This window comes from Dendrobates tinctorius, unplaced genomic scaffold (assembly GCF_039654945.1).
Source record: "Dendrobates tinctorius isolate UK_male_01 unplaced genomic scaffold, ASM3965494v1 ptg000040l, whole genome shotgun sequence".
In the NCBI taxonomy this organism is placed as follows: domain Eukaryota; kingdom Metazoa; phylum Chordata; class Amphibia; order Anura; family Dendrobatidae; genus Dendrobates; species Dendrobates tinctorius.
Window position 1 is genome coordinate 917,177 of NW_027361708.1, and position 15,613 is coordinate 932,789.

The 15,613-nt window shown below is 43.5% G+C and overlaps 1 protein-coding gene across 3 annotated transcripts in view; it reads left to right on the plus strand.

Annotated features, from left to right (window-relative positions):
- Positions 1–15,613, plus strand: part of ANXA11 (annexin A11) — a 68,997-nt gene that overhangs the window by 25,238 nt on the left and 28,146 nt on the right. For all 3 annotated transcript variants that reach the window (XM_073574769.1, XM_073574767.1, XM_073574768.1), the window contains exons 2-6: positions 8,652–8,725; positions 9,106–9,200; positions 10,292–10,729; positions 10,913–10,994; positions 11,566–11,660. In XM_073574769.1, the coding sequence (XP_073430870.1) occupies positions 8,674–8,725; positions 9,106–9,200; positions 10,292–10,729; positions 10,913–10,994; positions 11,566–11,660 (762 nt within the window). In that variant the 5' untranslated portion in view covers positions 8,652–8,673. The remainder of the gene's footprint in view (positions 1–8,651; positions 8,726–9,105; positions 9,201–10,291; positions 10,730–10,912; positions 10,995–11,565; positions 11,661–15,613) is intronic.

Consider the following 15,613-nt stretch of genomic DNA (forward strand, 5'->3'; position numbering starts at 1 on the left):
CGCATCCGTTACATAGTGTTAGTGCCGCTGTGTACCGGATGCGTTAAACGCAGGGCCATAACGCAATGTGGACATAGCCTTGCACTAAAAAATGAGGTAAACGGGTCAGGACTACCACTCTGGATCCAGATGGACCACGACCACTTGGAGGGGGAATAATCAATCCCCACATAGCTTCATTTCCTGCTTCATGAGGTTAAGTAATTGGATTGCATTAGTCATATTAACATTATATAAACCTTTCTATTAATTTAGTTTTATTCTTGAATTGTTACTTAAGGGTCATTGAAGGGATTCTGTCATTAAAGGGGCCAACCTCTGCGGCCCCTATAATGGGATAAAGATCAAAACATGGCTATAATAGGGACATTATATATAGGTCCTCCTATATTTTCTGCCTGATTTCTCATTGGTGTGGTGTCCTCTCTACACATTATGGTTGGGACGTCACCATTTTCCTGCATTTGTATTCACTTTATTGGAGTCTTATGATCCCATGAGGGTTGTCTATTCATAATTATCTTTAATTTTTTACTTATTTCGACATGGGGTATTTTTACTTATACTAATACTGATTTATACTTTTATGGAAGGGTATTTTCTGACATTTGCATTGACCTATGATGCCCAGAAGTTCTCCAAGCCCAGTCTGATGTTTTCACTGGACATGCAAACGCCCGGTTTTATTTGCCAAGCATTACTTAATCTCAGTAATTTCTCTAATTGCTCTGTATATGCTATATCCTGGAGGCACCAAATAACAATAAGGAAACCTGAGTGTCCAACACGTGGACCACAATGTAATGATTTTTTCTGCTGGAGTGGATATAGAGGAAGACACTCCACTCTAATAAAGGGTTATTAACATAAAGATCATGTTATATCTTAGTCATGAGATAGGAGATAACTTACTGATCGTTAGAGGTCTGAAAGCTCGCAAGATCGGTGCTCTGGAATTCTGAGAACAGTGCTTTGCTTCCTCATGTTGACTGTAGCGGAGGTGCATGTGTTCGACCTCTGCTCTTAGATTGCCATTTTTCACCAGAAGCCCAAATAGGTAATGGAGCGGAGGCCAAGCATGTCAACATCTGCTCCATTCAAGGGGGGGCTGCAGAGCCTTTTTCTTGGCTCCCAGCAGTTGTACAGTCCAGAATTGGGTATAACTGAATTTTTGAGGAGTACCAGGCCCAGGGCTTGTGCTCTATCATGGGCTTTACTAGGAGGCAACTGATCAGTGTGTATTGTGTATGTATTATATCATACATGATTCACTTACCAATTAACCTGATAATTGCTTTCATTTTCATACCGGCTTTGAAAATGAATATATTCCATTCTTGTTTGCACATTTCATGTTGTACTGTTTGACTAGCAGGAGCAATTAAAGAAGACCACAAACACTTAGGCTATGTGCACACGTATGCGGAAAATTTCTGCATAAAAACAGGACTCCTTCCCAGAAAACACGCGTTTTTCGCGCAAAAAAAGTGCGTTTCTTATGCGTTTTTTTCCACGCGTCCCCAGACACAAAGAAAATAGCAAGAAATGCGGAATTTTCTGCGAAATTAATGAGCATGATGCTTTTTTTTTTACCGCAAAGCGTTTTTTGCGGGGAAAAAAACGCATCAATATGCACACAGTGCAAAATGCGTTAAAATGAATGGGAAGCTTCTTTTAAGCGTTTTTTTAAGCGTATTTTTTGGTGAATCCCCGAAAAAAAAAATGCAACCTGTAAACACCACCATAGGGTATGTGCACATGATCAGTAAACACTGTGGGTTGGATGCTGCGTACTTGCGCAGCATCCATCCCACAGCGTCCAGATGTTACAGCATAGTGCTGAGTCCAAAGCGCTGCTAATTCCTGAACTTGTGCACATACCCTTATGAGGGGGGAATTTTATCATTTTTACTCTTTAGGTAGATTTATAAAAGTTGTACTCCATTTTTAGTACACTTTGCACCAAGTCTGTTATTTTTACTTTTAACTTGTCCAAAGGATCACGTCCCCCAGCATTTTACCTGTTATAGCTATATTTGACTTATGATTTTGCTTTTTTTAAATTAGAGTAGGAGGATGGAGTAATTTCTTGACACAGTAGTGTAATATCTTAAATGCCCAAAATGTATGAAACATGGATCAATAATTTGATACACTTGTTGCAAATAACTGCAATGCATCCACAAGCAAATCTGACTTCATGAATTCCTCTCATTGCCTCTTGTGAGTTTGCTATAGCCATGAAGGTTGACCGCTTTCGCTCCCTACTAGAGATGAGCGGATCAATAATTTGATACACTTGTTGCAAATAACTGCAATGCATCCACAAGCAAATCTGACTTCATGAATTCCTCTCATTGCCTCTTGTGAGTTTGCTATAGCCATGAAGGTTGACCGCTTTCGCTCCCTACTAGAGATGAGCGGATCAATAATTTGATACACTTGTTGCAAATAACTGCAATGCATCCACAAGCAAATCTGACTTCATGAATTCCTCTCATTGCCTCTTGTGAGTTTGCTATAGCCATGAAGGTTGACCGCTTTCGCTCCCTACTAGAGATGAGCGGATCGATTTGCAGGACTCCGATCCAGCATTCAGGTCTGTGGTACCTGGCAGCTAGACGAGAGGCCGGTGAATCTTTCGCCATCCGGCATCCTTGATGCAAAGTGATGCACAGATGACCTCGCACCAGCACTGGCTAATCAAAAGCCACACCGGGAGTGCCAGAAAGTTAAGGCCCCGTCACACACAGCGAGATCGCTAGCAAGATCGCTGATTTTGTGACGCATCAGCGATCTCGCCAGCGAGATCGCTGTGTGTGACGGGGATCAGCGACCAGCCCCCCTGCTGGGTATCGCTGATCGCGCTTGATCGTCCTGGGCCATTTTTTGATTGTTGGTCTCCCGCTGGCCAGCACGCATCGCTGCGTGTGGCAGCGGGAGACGAACGATCAGCGACGCTGCACGCTGGTATCTAAGGTAAACAGCAGGTTTCTAAGAGCTGCACGGCTCTTAGAAATCTGCTGTTTACCTTAGATACCAGCTTGCTCGCTGGTCCTGATAGCTGGAGGGGCTGTCTAACTATGTTCCAGCGGATCGTTGGTGGGGATCGCTGGGACATCGTTATGTGTGACGGGGCCTTTAGAGATTCGCAGGCCTCCTGTCTAGCAGCCATGTACCACTGACCTGGACACAGGGCCTGGAATCCTGCAGATACTTCTGCTCGTCGCTAGTCCTTCTCTTTAATTCAGTGACTGATGAGCCGCTCTATAAACAGGCACAATGGCCAGCTGTCTGTCACCTCCATGTCGGGTGAGCACTCTTGTCATGAATATCTCAAAGTATTGTAGAAATATTAGCTTGTTAGGGTTTTTTACATATTTGTCTACTTTATGCAGTAGAAAATGCAGTCGGTGTAATAGGTATTTATAATGAGATTTGCTCCATGTTAATCATAGCCTTTGTCTATGCCATAAGTCTGTGATGGGAATATATTTTAAGGGTGTGTTCACACTGAGCACTTTTGCTGCTTTTCTATGCTAATATTCAACTGCTTTTTGCAGTACCCGCAAAGCCTATGAGATTTATGCGATTTCAGAAATCTCACGCACACACATTGTTTTTGTCATCAGTATTTTGTGCTTTGCTACTTTTTTTTACATAGAGCATGTCCCTTTTTTCAACATTTTTGCAGCATTTTTCACACATTGACTTGAATGGATGGTGAAAAACACTGTAAGACCACAGGTTGATTTTCTTGCAGCGTATTTGCTGCAGAAAAGTCAACGACAGCAGGATGTGACTTCACAGTCAGCTCTGCTACATCTAGACGGCAGGCTGCATGTTGCGACCATACAGCCTGTCATCCAGCAGAGACACTGAGCAGCGGACCCGAACCCCATTCACTTGAATGAGGGCCCGAACATAGTGTTTGCCACGCTGTCATGTGCAAGTCAGCGCTGCAAACGCTGCTTCTGACCAGTAAAATCGTCCCCGCCAGTCAGACAGCCGCGGTTCCCATGCTGTCAAGACAGTGAGAGCAGAAGCGGATGATGGCTGCACTGTAAATAAAGAACTAAAAAAACCTGCATGGGTTCCCATGTATTTTTGATAACCATCCTTGCAAAACTCACAGCTGGGGGCTGCAACCCTCAGCTGTCAGCAAGGCTGGTTATCAAGAATAGAGGGGTCCCCACGTGGTATTTTTTTATTTAATTTAAAGAAATGGCGTGGGGCCCCCTCATTTTTGACAACCAGCTTTGCTAAAGCAGACAGCTGGGGTCCTGGTATTCTCGGGCTGGTAAGGGGCCATGGATATTGGTATACCCACAGCTGCCCAGAAAAGGCGCATCTATTTCATGTGTCAATTCTGGTGCTTTGCCTGGCTCTTCCCTCTTGCCCTGTAGTTTTGGCAAGTGGGGTTCATATTTGTGGGGTTGATGTCACCTTTTGTATTGTCCGGTGACATCAAGCCCATGGATTAATACTAAAGTCTTTTTTATTTGAAACAAAACAAAAGGCACTTTTATTATTAAAAAAATAACAAACACAGTTATAGTCACTTAACGCCTAATTCCACCAAAGCCCTCGTCTCTTGTAATGAAACAGAAATAAAAAAAAACAATATCCCTCACCTGTTCATCATTCTGTCCCACGCTGTAAGCCATGTCTGTGTGATAAAGTTTTCAACCTTGACAGTGCCAAGATGCGACCGTCCAGACTGAGAACCACTGGGAAATGAGCTGCTGCGAGCGCAGCATCAGTGACTAGCAGTGATGTAATTGAGGTTTCCGCTGGTCACTGAGGCTGCGTTCCTAGCAGGGCTGAACTTTGGTGAGATCCCCACTAGCACAGTGAGAAAGTCACACGGTGCAGAACAGAGTTTACCCGACTTCAAATTCACTGCAGTGAAATTCTCCCGGTGAACTCTCTGCACCGTTTGACTTTCTCACTGTACTAGCAGGAATCTCACCAAGGTCACCGCAGTTCAGCCCGGCTGAGAATGCAGCCTCAGTGACCCGTAGTAACCTCGATGACTTCACTGTTAGACACTGACGCTGGCATGGTCGCATCTTGGCACCATCCAGGTTGAAAACTGTCTATCCCCCAGACATGGATTACAGCGTGGGACAGAATGATGAAGTGAGGGATATTGTTTTTATTTTAATTCTCTTGCAGGGGACAATGGCGTAACTGGAATGAGCGATGCAGTAAGTATGATATAAATAAGATTTATTAAAGGAGTCATTCTTTCAATTAAAGGAATTTGTTCTTGGGGGGTGTGTTTTTATACAATGACTATGAGGTTAGTAATTGGGGAGTCTTATTGACGCCTCTCCTTTACTAACCTCTGGGCTTGATATCACCTGACAATACAAAGGTGACATCAACCCTCCCAACTATCACCCCACTTGCCACCGCTACAGGGCAAGTGGGAAGAGCGAGGCTAAGTGCCAGAATTGGCACATCTTATAGATGTGCCTATTCTGGGGCGGCAGGCAATATTCATATCCCCTTATTAGGCTATTAACCCCTTCCCGACATGCGCTGTACTGCACTGCAGGAGCTGCGTTACCGCAAAGAGCAGTACAGGTACAGTGCACCGATCGTGCGGCCTCACGATGAGCGCCGCGGCGATTGGGTCAGTGTGTCAGCTCTATGTGAGAGCTGACATCCCGCAGCAACGCGCACCATCTGTGCTAGCACCAATCGCAGGCATTTAACCCCTCTGATGGTGCTGTCACTAGTCACAGCAGTGGGCTCCCTGTGCGCCTCCATCAGTACAACACGATGCGATCATGTTGTCCTGATGGTCTCCATGGAGACCCCTGGCCGCAAGTTGGTTTTGCAAATTTTGTTGGAAAAAGGAGAAATTGCTGGTCAACTTTTAACTCTTATAACTTACACTCACTGGCCACTTTATTAGGTACACCTGTCCAACTGTGTGTTAAGACTTAATTTCTAATCAGCCAATCACATGGCGGCAACTCAGTGCATTTAGGCATGTAGACATGGTCAAGACAATCTCCTGCAGTTCAAACCGAGCATCAGTATGGGGAAGAAAGGTGATTTGAGTGCCTTTGAACGTGGCATGATTGTTGGTGCCAGAAGGGCTGGTCTGAGTATTTCAGAAACTGCTGATCTACTGGGATTTTCACGCACAACCATCTCTAGGGTTTACAGAGAATGGTCCGAAAAAGAAAAAAAATCCAGTGAGCGGCAGTTCTGTAGCCGGAAATGCCTTGTTGATGCCAGAGGTCAGAGGAGAATGGGCATACTGGTTCGAGCTGATAGAAAGGCAACAGTGACTCAAATTGCCACCCGTTACAACCAAGGTAGGCAGAAGAGCATCTCTGAACGCACAGTGCGTCGAACTTTGAGGCAGATGGGCTACAGCAGCAGAAGACCACACCGGGTACCACTCCTCTCAGCTAAGAACAGGAAACTGAGGCTACAATTTGCACAAGCTCATCGAAATTGGACAGTAGAAGATTGGAAAAACGTTGCCTGGTCTGATGAGTCTCGATTTCTGCTGCGACATTCGGATGGTAGGGTCAGAATTTGGCGTAAACAACATGAAAGCATGGATCCATCCTGCCTTGTATCAACGGTTCAGGCTGGTGGTGGTGGTGTCATGGTGTGGGGAATTTTTTCTTGGCACTCTTTGGGCCCCTTGGTACCAATTGAGCATCGTTGCAACGCCACAGCCTACCTGAGTATTGTTGCTGACCATGTCCATCCCTTTATGACCACAATGTACCCAACATCTGATGGCTACTTTCAGCAGGATTATGCGCCATGTCATAAAGCTCGAATCATCTCAGATTGGTTTCTTGAACATGACAATGAGTTCACTGTACTCAAATGGCCTCCTCAGTCACCAGATCTCAATCCAATAGAGCATCTTTGGGATGTGGTGGAACGGGAGATTCGCATCAGGGATGTGCAGCCGACAAATCTGCGCCAACTGTGTGATGCCATCATGTCAATATGGTCCAAAATCTCTGAGGAATGCTTCCAGCACCTTGTTGAATCTCTGCCACGAAGAATTGAGGCAGTTCTGAAGGCAAAAGGGGGTCCAACCCGTTACTAGCATGGTGTACCTAATAAAGTGGCCAGTGAGTGTACTTTTTTTTGTTATGTTTCAAAAATTTTGCTGATGTAAAGTAGACATGTGGGAAATGTTATTTATTAGCTATTTTGTGCAATAATACTCTCTGATTTAAATGGAATCAGTCACCCTTTTTTTCGAATATGAGTTGCGGCCACCGCCATCAGGGGCTTATCCACAGCATTCTGTAATGCTGTAGATAAGCAAGCGATGTAAACCTGAAAGATAAGAAAAAAGAGTTAGATTATACTCACCCTGGCGTCCGGTCCGGCGCCTCCCATCTTCATACGATGCCGTCCTCTTTTCTTCCTATCTTGGCGCAGGCGCACTGCTCTGCCCTGTTGAGAGGGCAGAAAAGAATCCTGCAGTGTGCAGGCGCCGGGAGAGGTCTGCGCACTGCAGTATTCTGCTCTGCCCTGATGTCGGTGCCGGCAGCTCATATTCGAAAAAAGGGGTGACCGATTCCCTTAAAGGGCATAAAAATTAAAAGTTTGAAACTTGCCAAATTTCCTTTTTTTTTTTTCTTTTTAATATTAATAAACAATATATCACGAGGAAACATTCTCAGAATCAGTTGGATCCATTGAAGCGTTCCAGAGTTATGAGTTAAGGTGACACTGTTCAGGATTGTAAAAATTGGCCTTGTCAGGAAGGTGAAAACAGGCTTCGGGGGGAAGGGGTTAATATCAGCCCACAGCTGTCTGCATAGCCTTTGCTGGTTATTAATTATAGGGGGACCCTACTTCAGTTTTAGGGGGAGTCCCCAGTTTTAATAGCCAGTAAAGGCTAATTATACAGCTGTGAGCTGTTAATAGCCTGGGAAGCTCCATGGGTATTACCCCCTTCCCAGGCTATAAACATCGGCCCCCAGCCATCTGCTTTCTCTCTGCTGTTTAAGAAAATTGCACGGGAGCCCACACCATTATTTTCAGAAAGATAATCTTTTAATAATTAAATACATGTACGGTAAGCTGCACACACACTGTACTAATTGTATTTGTCACTGACATCTATTATCTATTTTGTGTATATACACTGTATGTAATCCATCTATTCTATCCTGTTGGGTCCTGCTGTGATTTTACTGTACGCGGCTGCTGAATTGCCGGCTTTTCAAAGGATCTAGAGGTATGGTTCTACAGGAAGTAGTTTTTTTTTTTTTTTTTTTTCTTCCCCCCCTCTGGAGGCACTCAACTTATTAGCATGCACAAAAAGACAAGTTAGCCACCAAAACGCAGGTAAAAAACGTACCAAAACTGCATTTTTGCCCCAGCTTCTTTCCTGCCAAGAAATCATGGTTTGCTGCTGGGAAAAAAAACGCGGCAAAAACGCCCAGTGTAAACTTAGCCTTAGGAGATTTTCACATAGCGTAGAAATTCCAGCAACTGAAAATCAGGTCTATTTATCTGAATAGGGCTGCATTGGTGACAACTGTATGTATGGATTTCTACAATCGGAAGCCACTGCAATACAACTGTGTTGTAAATGTGCTGAGATAAAAAATAAACATTGATTTTTAACACACAACCTCTCATTTTAGGTGTAGACAATCAGAATAAACAATGAGTTATCCCGGTTATCCTCCGATGGGCGGGTTTCCTCCTGTTCCTACAGGTAAGAAATTTTTAATCCTTCCTTTATACACTATTACTACTATATGTCAAAATGAATCGCGTATGCCGTTACCAGTTCTTCATTGCATCATTTTACTCACATTGCTCATTGTCTCCATAGGGGGGAAAGAATCGTATTCTCTTACTTATTTCATTCAGAAAGTTTTGATATTATTTATTTATTTTTTTTTTTGTGTTGCATTTGTATCCCCTTTAAGGGAGGCCTCAGTTCTTTTTACATAGTGGGTATTGTTTGATTTCAGATATTGCTTTAGAATATCTGATTGTGGTATTACTTCCCGTTTTATTTTTATGCACACACAAGAGGCTATGCTTATTCTTGGGTATAGAATGGTTGTTTTGCTTGTTTTTCTACTACAGGCAGTAATCCATGGGGTGCACCCAGTAACCCACCTTCCATAGGATTGGATATGCAAGCGGGCTTCTCTCAGCAGTACAATCCACAGCAATATATGGTGAGTACTGTTTGTCATTGGAACAATAAACTAGTTAATATTAGCCTTTAACGGAAACCTGGCATTATAGTATATTCCCATCTTAGCATTTCATGTATGAGATGGGAATACTTGTCTGTGTGGCCAGTGGAGGCCTGCTTTGCGGGGACAGCCATGCAGGCTGCGCTTTGCTGTTTCTGTAATTCCTATAATAGTGAATTGGAGAATACCCATGTAAAGATCAAAAAAGGTATTTGAGTATAAAGAAATATTTTTGTCGAGTGTGGAGGCAACAATGAGCAGACTTCTACTCATAGGTCTAGTAGGTCCAGTGCTGTGTCCACTGCTGCACTAGTCTGTTTGGCTGCAGAAGTGATATGACGTAGACGGTGCTGCCAATGACTGAAATCTGTGTCTTTGCCGATCTAGACAGCGCCACACTTTTGAGGCCAGTGATGGCTGCAGTGCTGTTGACATGATTTCACCGCTGCAGTCAAACAGAGACCGGACTGGCGGTGGAAACAGTGCTGGATCCTGGAAGGAAGTAAAGCAAAGTTGCTATTTTTACACATAACTGAGTGTGTGGGAAGAAGTTTGTTAAATGGTGACATCCTCTTCAAATCTGTTAGCAGAATACAATCTGTAACCCAAAACACAGAAATTTCAACCCCCAGTAACTAATATAGGATCAAGCACTGTAATGTAATTACTATGCTAGCAGTTCTCTGTTTAACCCCGCCACACCTGTGATTGGCAGCTTTCTGCTCACATACAATGTACAGACAGCTGCCAATCGGGGGTGAGGTGGGGTTTAATCTGCTACTCTGAAAACAGTGATTTTATGAAAACTACAGCAAGCAGCTCAGTAAGTGACACACTGCTGGCTGGAATCAGGGAACCTGCCCCTACATCACACTGCTCTTAAATGGGGTAGCAAAAACCTGCTGACAGATTCCATTTAACAAATAGTTTGCTGTCAGATTTGTGCTACCGTTTCCTGTTGATTTGATGAGTGTTGTAAAGAATTTAGAGATAAAGTCTGCATATACAGGAGTTGTAGAACTTCTATGTAACTTACATTGTATTGATTAAATGTATTCTATTTGTCATAGCCAGGATCAGGCTACCCATTTGGAGGAATGAACCCTGCCCAAGGAATGTATCCACCAGCAGGTGGTGGTTATCCACCAGCAGCTGGTGCTTATCCACCAGCAGGTGGTGGTTATCCACCAGCAGGTGGTGGTTATCCACCTGCACCTGGCTTTGGGGCACCACAACAACCTCAAGGGCCTGGTTATGGTATGTATCCTGCTCCAGATGGTGGACCTCAACCAGGGATGCCGGGGTATAATGCAGGATACCCAGGTCAGCTTCCAGGACAACCACTTCCAACACCAGGACAGGCACCAGTGCCAGCACCAGGACAGCCCCCAATGGCGTTCCCTGGCCAGCAACCAATGCCAGGCTATCCACAAGCTCCAGCAGTAAACCCCTCTATGCCACAGTATCCATCGCAACCATCAGTAACACACAATATTCCTCACATGAAGGTAATGCCATATGATAATTTGCAGTCTTTTTCTATTAAAGCCAAAATTGAGTGTATTGAAAGGAGTTTTTTATGGAGGATGAACTGTTTGATTTTAATTTGTGAATGCTTTACATAAAACCCTACATACACACAATGCACAGTATGATGATAGCACTGCGTCACTCACTTGTTTTATGTCTAGAATCGAGGCACTATCACAGATGCTCCAAACTTTGATCCACTTAGAGATGCTGAAGTTCTCAGAAAGGCCATGAAAGGATTTGGTAAGGAATTGCAAAAGAACATTTTCTAATGCAGTTTATATTTTTTACCTTATTTATGTACCAAATCTATAATTTTTGTCATCATAAATCTTCAAAATTGAAAATGATAAATTACTTCTTCAATCAGCCATTATGAATGGTGGCGTATATATTTGGCCATGTACTAGTAGCATCTGCATAGGATGGCCTATCTCATACTTGAATGCTCCACTGTTGAGCATGGTGGTGCCATATATAGCACACAGGACTGAACCACATTGACTGCTTTGCAATCAGAATTACTCCAGAGGTGTGCACACTGTTGTGCCTGATACTGTATGCATCTCAAATAAAAAAATCCCTTGCTTGTGCTGTTGGTGTAAGGAAATCTATATAGTACACCCAAGCATTGAAGTTAAACAACGGGTAAATTGTTACCTAGAACATTATCATGGAAAACATAAATATCAGTAAGCTCTGTGTGAGTTCACTTTTCTTCTTGCCATTTATAATCTGCTGCTGATTATTTTTCTCGCTTGAGGCTTGAGATAAACATTAAATAAAATAACAATTTGTTATGTTCTGCTATCAGGAACTGATGAAAAAGCCATTATTGAATGTCTGGGGAGCCGGTCAAACAAGCAAAGGCAGCAAATCAGTTTATCCTTCAAAACGGCTTATGGAAAGGTAGGTGTTCATTCTAGATTTGAAAAAGTATTTAGAATCCTCAGTGGTTGAACCACTCATTCAACCACTGAGGACTCTCAATTCTAAATATTTTTCTATCCACTGGCTAACACGATACAAAGATATATATCTTTCCTGTATCATTCTAGATTTGTACATTTCCATTATACATCATGTTTCTGGTCTCTCATTGCAGTCAGCCTTGGACACATTGGATATTTTTATTCTGGTTACCATGACTGTGTAGGCACGTATATTTGTATATGTTCACATGAAAGTCAAGTCTATATTTTTTTTTTTTGTTCTCAATGTACAAATACATTGATATGCAGAGGTTATTATTCATTTTTATCTTGCTCCTTGACACCAAAATATTCTGCAGCACCATGCAGAGAAATTCACCATTCATCTCCGTCTCTGTCCCCATTGGTGTACACAACATTACGTTACTTATTTTGGATACGTTATAGGGCCACTTAAAGGGAACCTGTCACCGTTGGCCACTGCCTTTCAGGGCTTATCTACAGCATTCTATAATGCTGTAGAGAAGCCCCTGATCCAACATGAAAGATAAGAAAAATAAGTTTTATTATACTCACCCGGAGAGGGGCGGTCCGATCCGATGGGTGTCTCAGGTCCGGGTCCGGCGCTCCCATCTTCTTGCGATGCCGCCCTCCTATTGCTTCATCGCTCCCTGGCATCGCGCTCCTCCGCAAGCATACTTATATGCCATGTTTAGGGCAGACCAAATGTACTGCAGTGTGCAGGCCCTGGGAAAGTTCAGAGAGGCCCAGCGCCTGCGCACTGCAGTATTTTTCTCTGCCCTCCACAGGTCAGATAAGTACTCCTGCACAGGAGCACGATGCCATGGAGCCATGAAGCAAGCAGGAGGGCGGCAATCATAAGATGGGAGGCGCCGGACCGGCGACGCCCATCGGACCGGACCGCCCCCTAGGTGAATATAATAAATTTTTTATTTTTCTTATCTTTCAGGTTGGATCGGGGGCTTATCTACAGTATTATAGAATGCTGTAGATAAGCCCTGAAAGGCGGTGGCCGCATCTTATATTGGCCAAAACTGGTGACAGGTTCCCTTTTAATGTTTTTGGAGCTTGGGAGGAAACCCACAGGAAAAACAGTGAAAATATACAAATTCCATGCAGATGTTGCCCTTGACTGCATTTAAACCCTGGACTATAGAGCAGCAACAGAGATGTAGCAGAGTTTTTTACTTAACAATTATTGTGTGGACTTTTTTTCTTCTATAATTTATCGTAATAAATGGATATCTTTCCATATAGAAAGTGTACAACATTTTCTTAATTTTTTTTAAATCAGTACAAAATTGAGGCAAGGCACACACAGTTTTAACATACAGATTTGAGACATACCTCTTATACACAACCCAACCCCCCATTATCAAATTATAACTAATATAACCGTGGGTCGCTTAGATTGTGACCTATAAATGTATAGTAGAAAAAAGGAAGAAACACGCAAAAAAAACCAAAACAATTTTTAAGGGGAACAATATGAAACAAGGTAAGACTTGTACAGCATAGAACTATGACCAGTCAGGCACATAGTACAAAATGAGCAATAGACATATTCATGAAACCTATTCATAACGCAAGAGATCATATGGAACCAAGACGGAATAAGGGGTACCATAATTAATGAAGCATAGGGAACAGATTCTCCAGCAGCAAAATTTGGGATGGCAAACCTGGGGTGTTAAGCCAGGGGCTCCAGATTTTATCAAATTTTCCGATAGCTTTTCTTTTAATATACACTTCTTTTTCCAGCCTTATAGAACTATTGACTCTATTAATGAACTCCTCCACCGTCGGGGTGCAGATTGCTTCCAGTGCAAGGCAATGGTTTTCCGTGCTATATATAGAATTCTAGCCATACCGATCGCCAGCGGGTATTCCACAGGAATATCCGGTATAATACCTAGCGCACAGACCTTTGGATCAGGGCGCAATCTTGTACCATAAACTCTTGCCAACATATTCAGAACATTATTCCAGAACCGTCCAAGCTGAGGACACTCCCAGAACATATGCATAAGGTGTGCATCAGGTAGGCTACATCGGGGGCAGCATGAGTCACTCCTTATCGCGATTTTGTGCAAGAATGCAGGTGTTTTATATTTCCTATGTATTAGATACACCTGCGATACTCTCTGGGCCTCCGATAAGGAAAGACAGGGCACTGAATTTAATATATAGTCCCATTGATCATCTGAGAGCTGGCCAACATCCTCCTCCCATCTAGCTTTTGTGCAAAGGGGGTACTTATCGTGGAATGCATTGAGAAGTATTCTATAGATGGAGGAAATCAGTCCTCTTCTGGAGCCCAAGCCCCCCACCAAAATTGTGAAGGGATTAGGGTCTATACTAAGATCTCTAGTTTTGATTAGAGCTCCATACGCATGCCGGAGCTGTAAAAATCTGTAGAAAAACCTATGGGGAATGTCAAATTCAGTGCGCAGTTGTTCAAACTGTTTTAATGTATTATTAGACTGAATGTGTGCCACCGTCATCACCCCCTTCGCCTCCCAATCAGAGCACCCTTCTAAATTTTGAAATTTCAGAAGACTAGGATTATGCCAAAATGGTGTAAACAAAGAGCAATCAGAACCACCCAACAGGTGCTTTCCTCTATCCCAAACCTTATAGATCATGGCCAGAGTTGGAGCTTGAGATAACTTGTTTCCCCCTCCCCGAGCGTCTACGATATACATTGGTACTCTCCAGGGGCTTTTCTGAATTGCCAGTCGCCCATTTTTCTCTAGTGCACCACACTGATCCCAACCCTTCAGTTGCTGAATCTGAGCCGCGAGATAGTAGATCCAAGCATTCGGGATAGCCAGCCCCCAATTTGTTTTTTCTCTTTGTAGGTACTCCAGACGGATTCGAGCCTGCTTTTTTTCCAAAGTAATTGTCTGAATAACCTATGAGCCCTCTGAAAGCACCATGCCGGGATCCACACCGGGGAGTTGTGAAGTATATAGGGCAGTTGGGGCATTAAAACCATTTTGATGAGATTTCCTCTCCCAACAACTGATAGGGGAAGTCTACACCATGCATCAATTTTAGTTACAAATCTATCTAACAGGGGTGTCAGATTAAGAGGCACATAGTCAACAGGTTTAGCTGAAACATTGATCCCCAGATATTTAAATTTTGTTAACAGTTTAATATTGATTTCCTCTAACCCCTGCGTGTCTACACATGGGTCTATAGGCATAAGTACCGATTTGTTCCAATTTATAAGGAGGCCCGACCACTTACCAAATTCCTCAAGGATAGCCATAACTGGTCTTATAGAGGAAGAGGCGTCCCCCAGATACAGAAGCATGTCGTCCGCATAGAGCGAGATGCGTTCCTCCAGGTCCCCCCACCCTAAATCACCCGCACTTCCTTAGAGGCCCTAATAATACATGTTAAGGATTCAATAGCGATGGCAAAAAGGAGGGGCGACAGAGGACATCCCTGTCTTGTTTCCCTCCCATCGCCACCACCCCAGACAACTCACCATTGACCCCCAATCCTAGCTGACAGACCATTATAGAGTAGCTTAATGAGGGCCAAGAACTTAGGGCCAAACCCCATTCTTTCTAAAATCTTCCAAAGATGGCTCCACTCAACCGTATCAAAGGCCTTAGCTGCCTTGAGCGATAGCACCGCCCTGGCCCCCGCCTCAGGAGAACTTAACTGCATATTGAGGAACAACCAACGCAAATTAATGGCAGTAGACTTCCCTGGCATGAAATCTGACTGATCCTCATGAATGACCCCAGCAATAACCTTAGCCAGTCTGACCGAGAGAACTTTGGCAAGAATTTTAACATCTATCTGGAGTAGAGAAATGGGCCTGTAAGACTCAGGATGGAGGGGATCCTTACCCTGCTTAAGGATGACCACTATAATAACCTCTAGCATGGA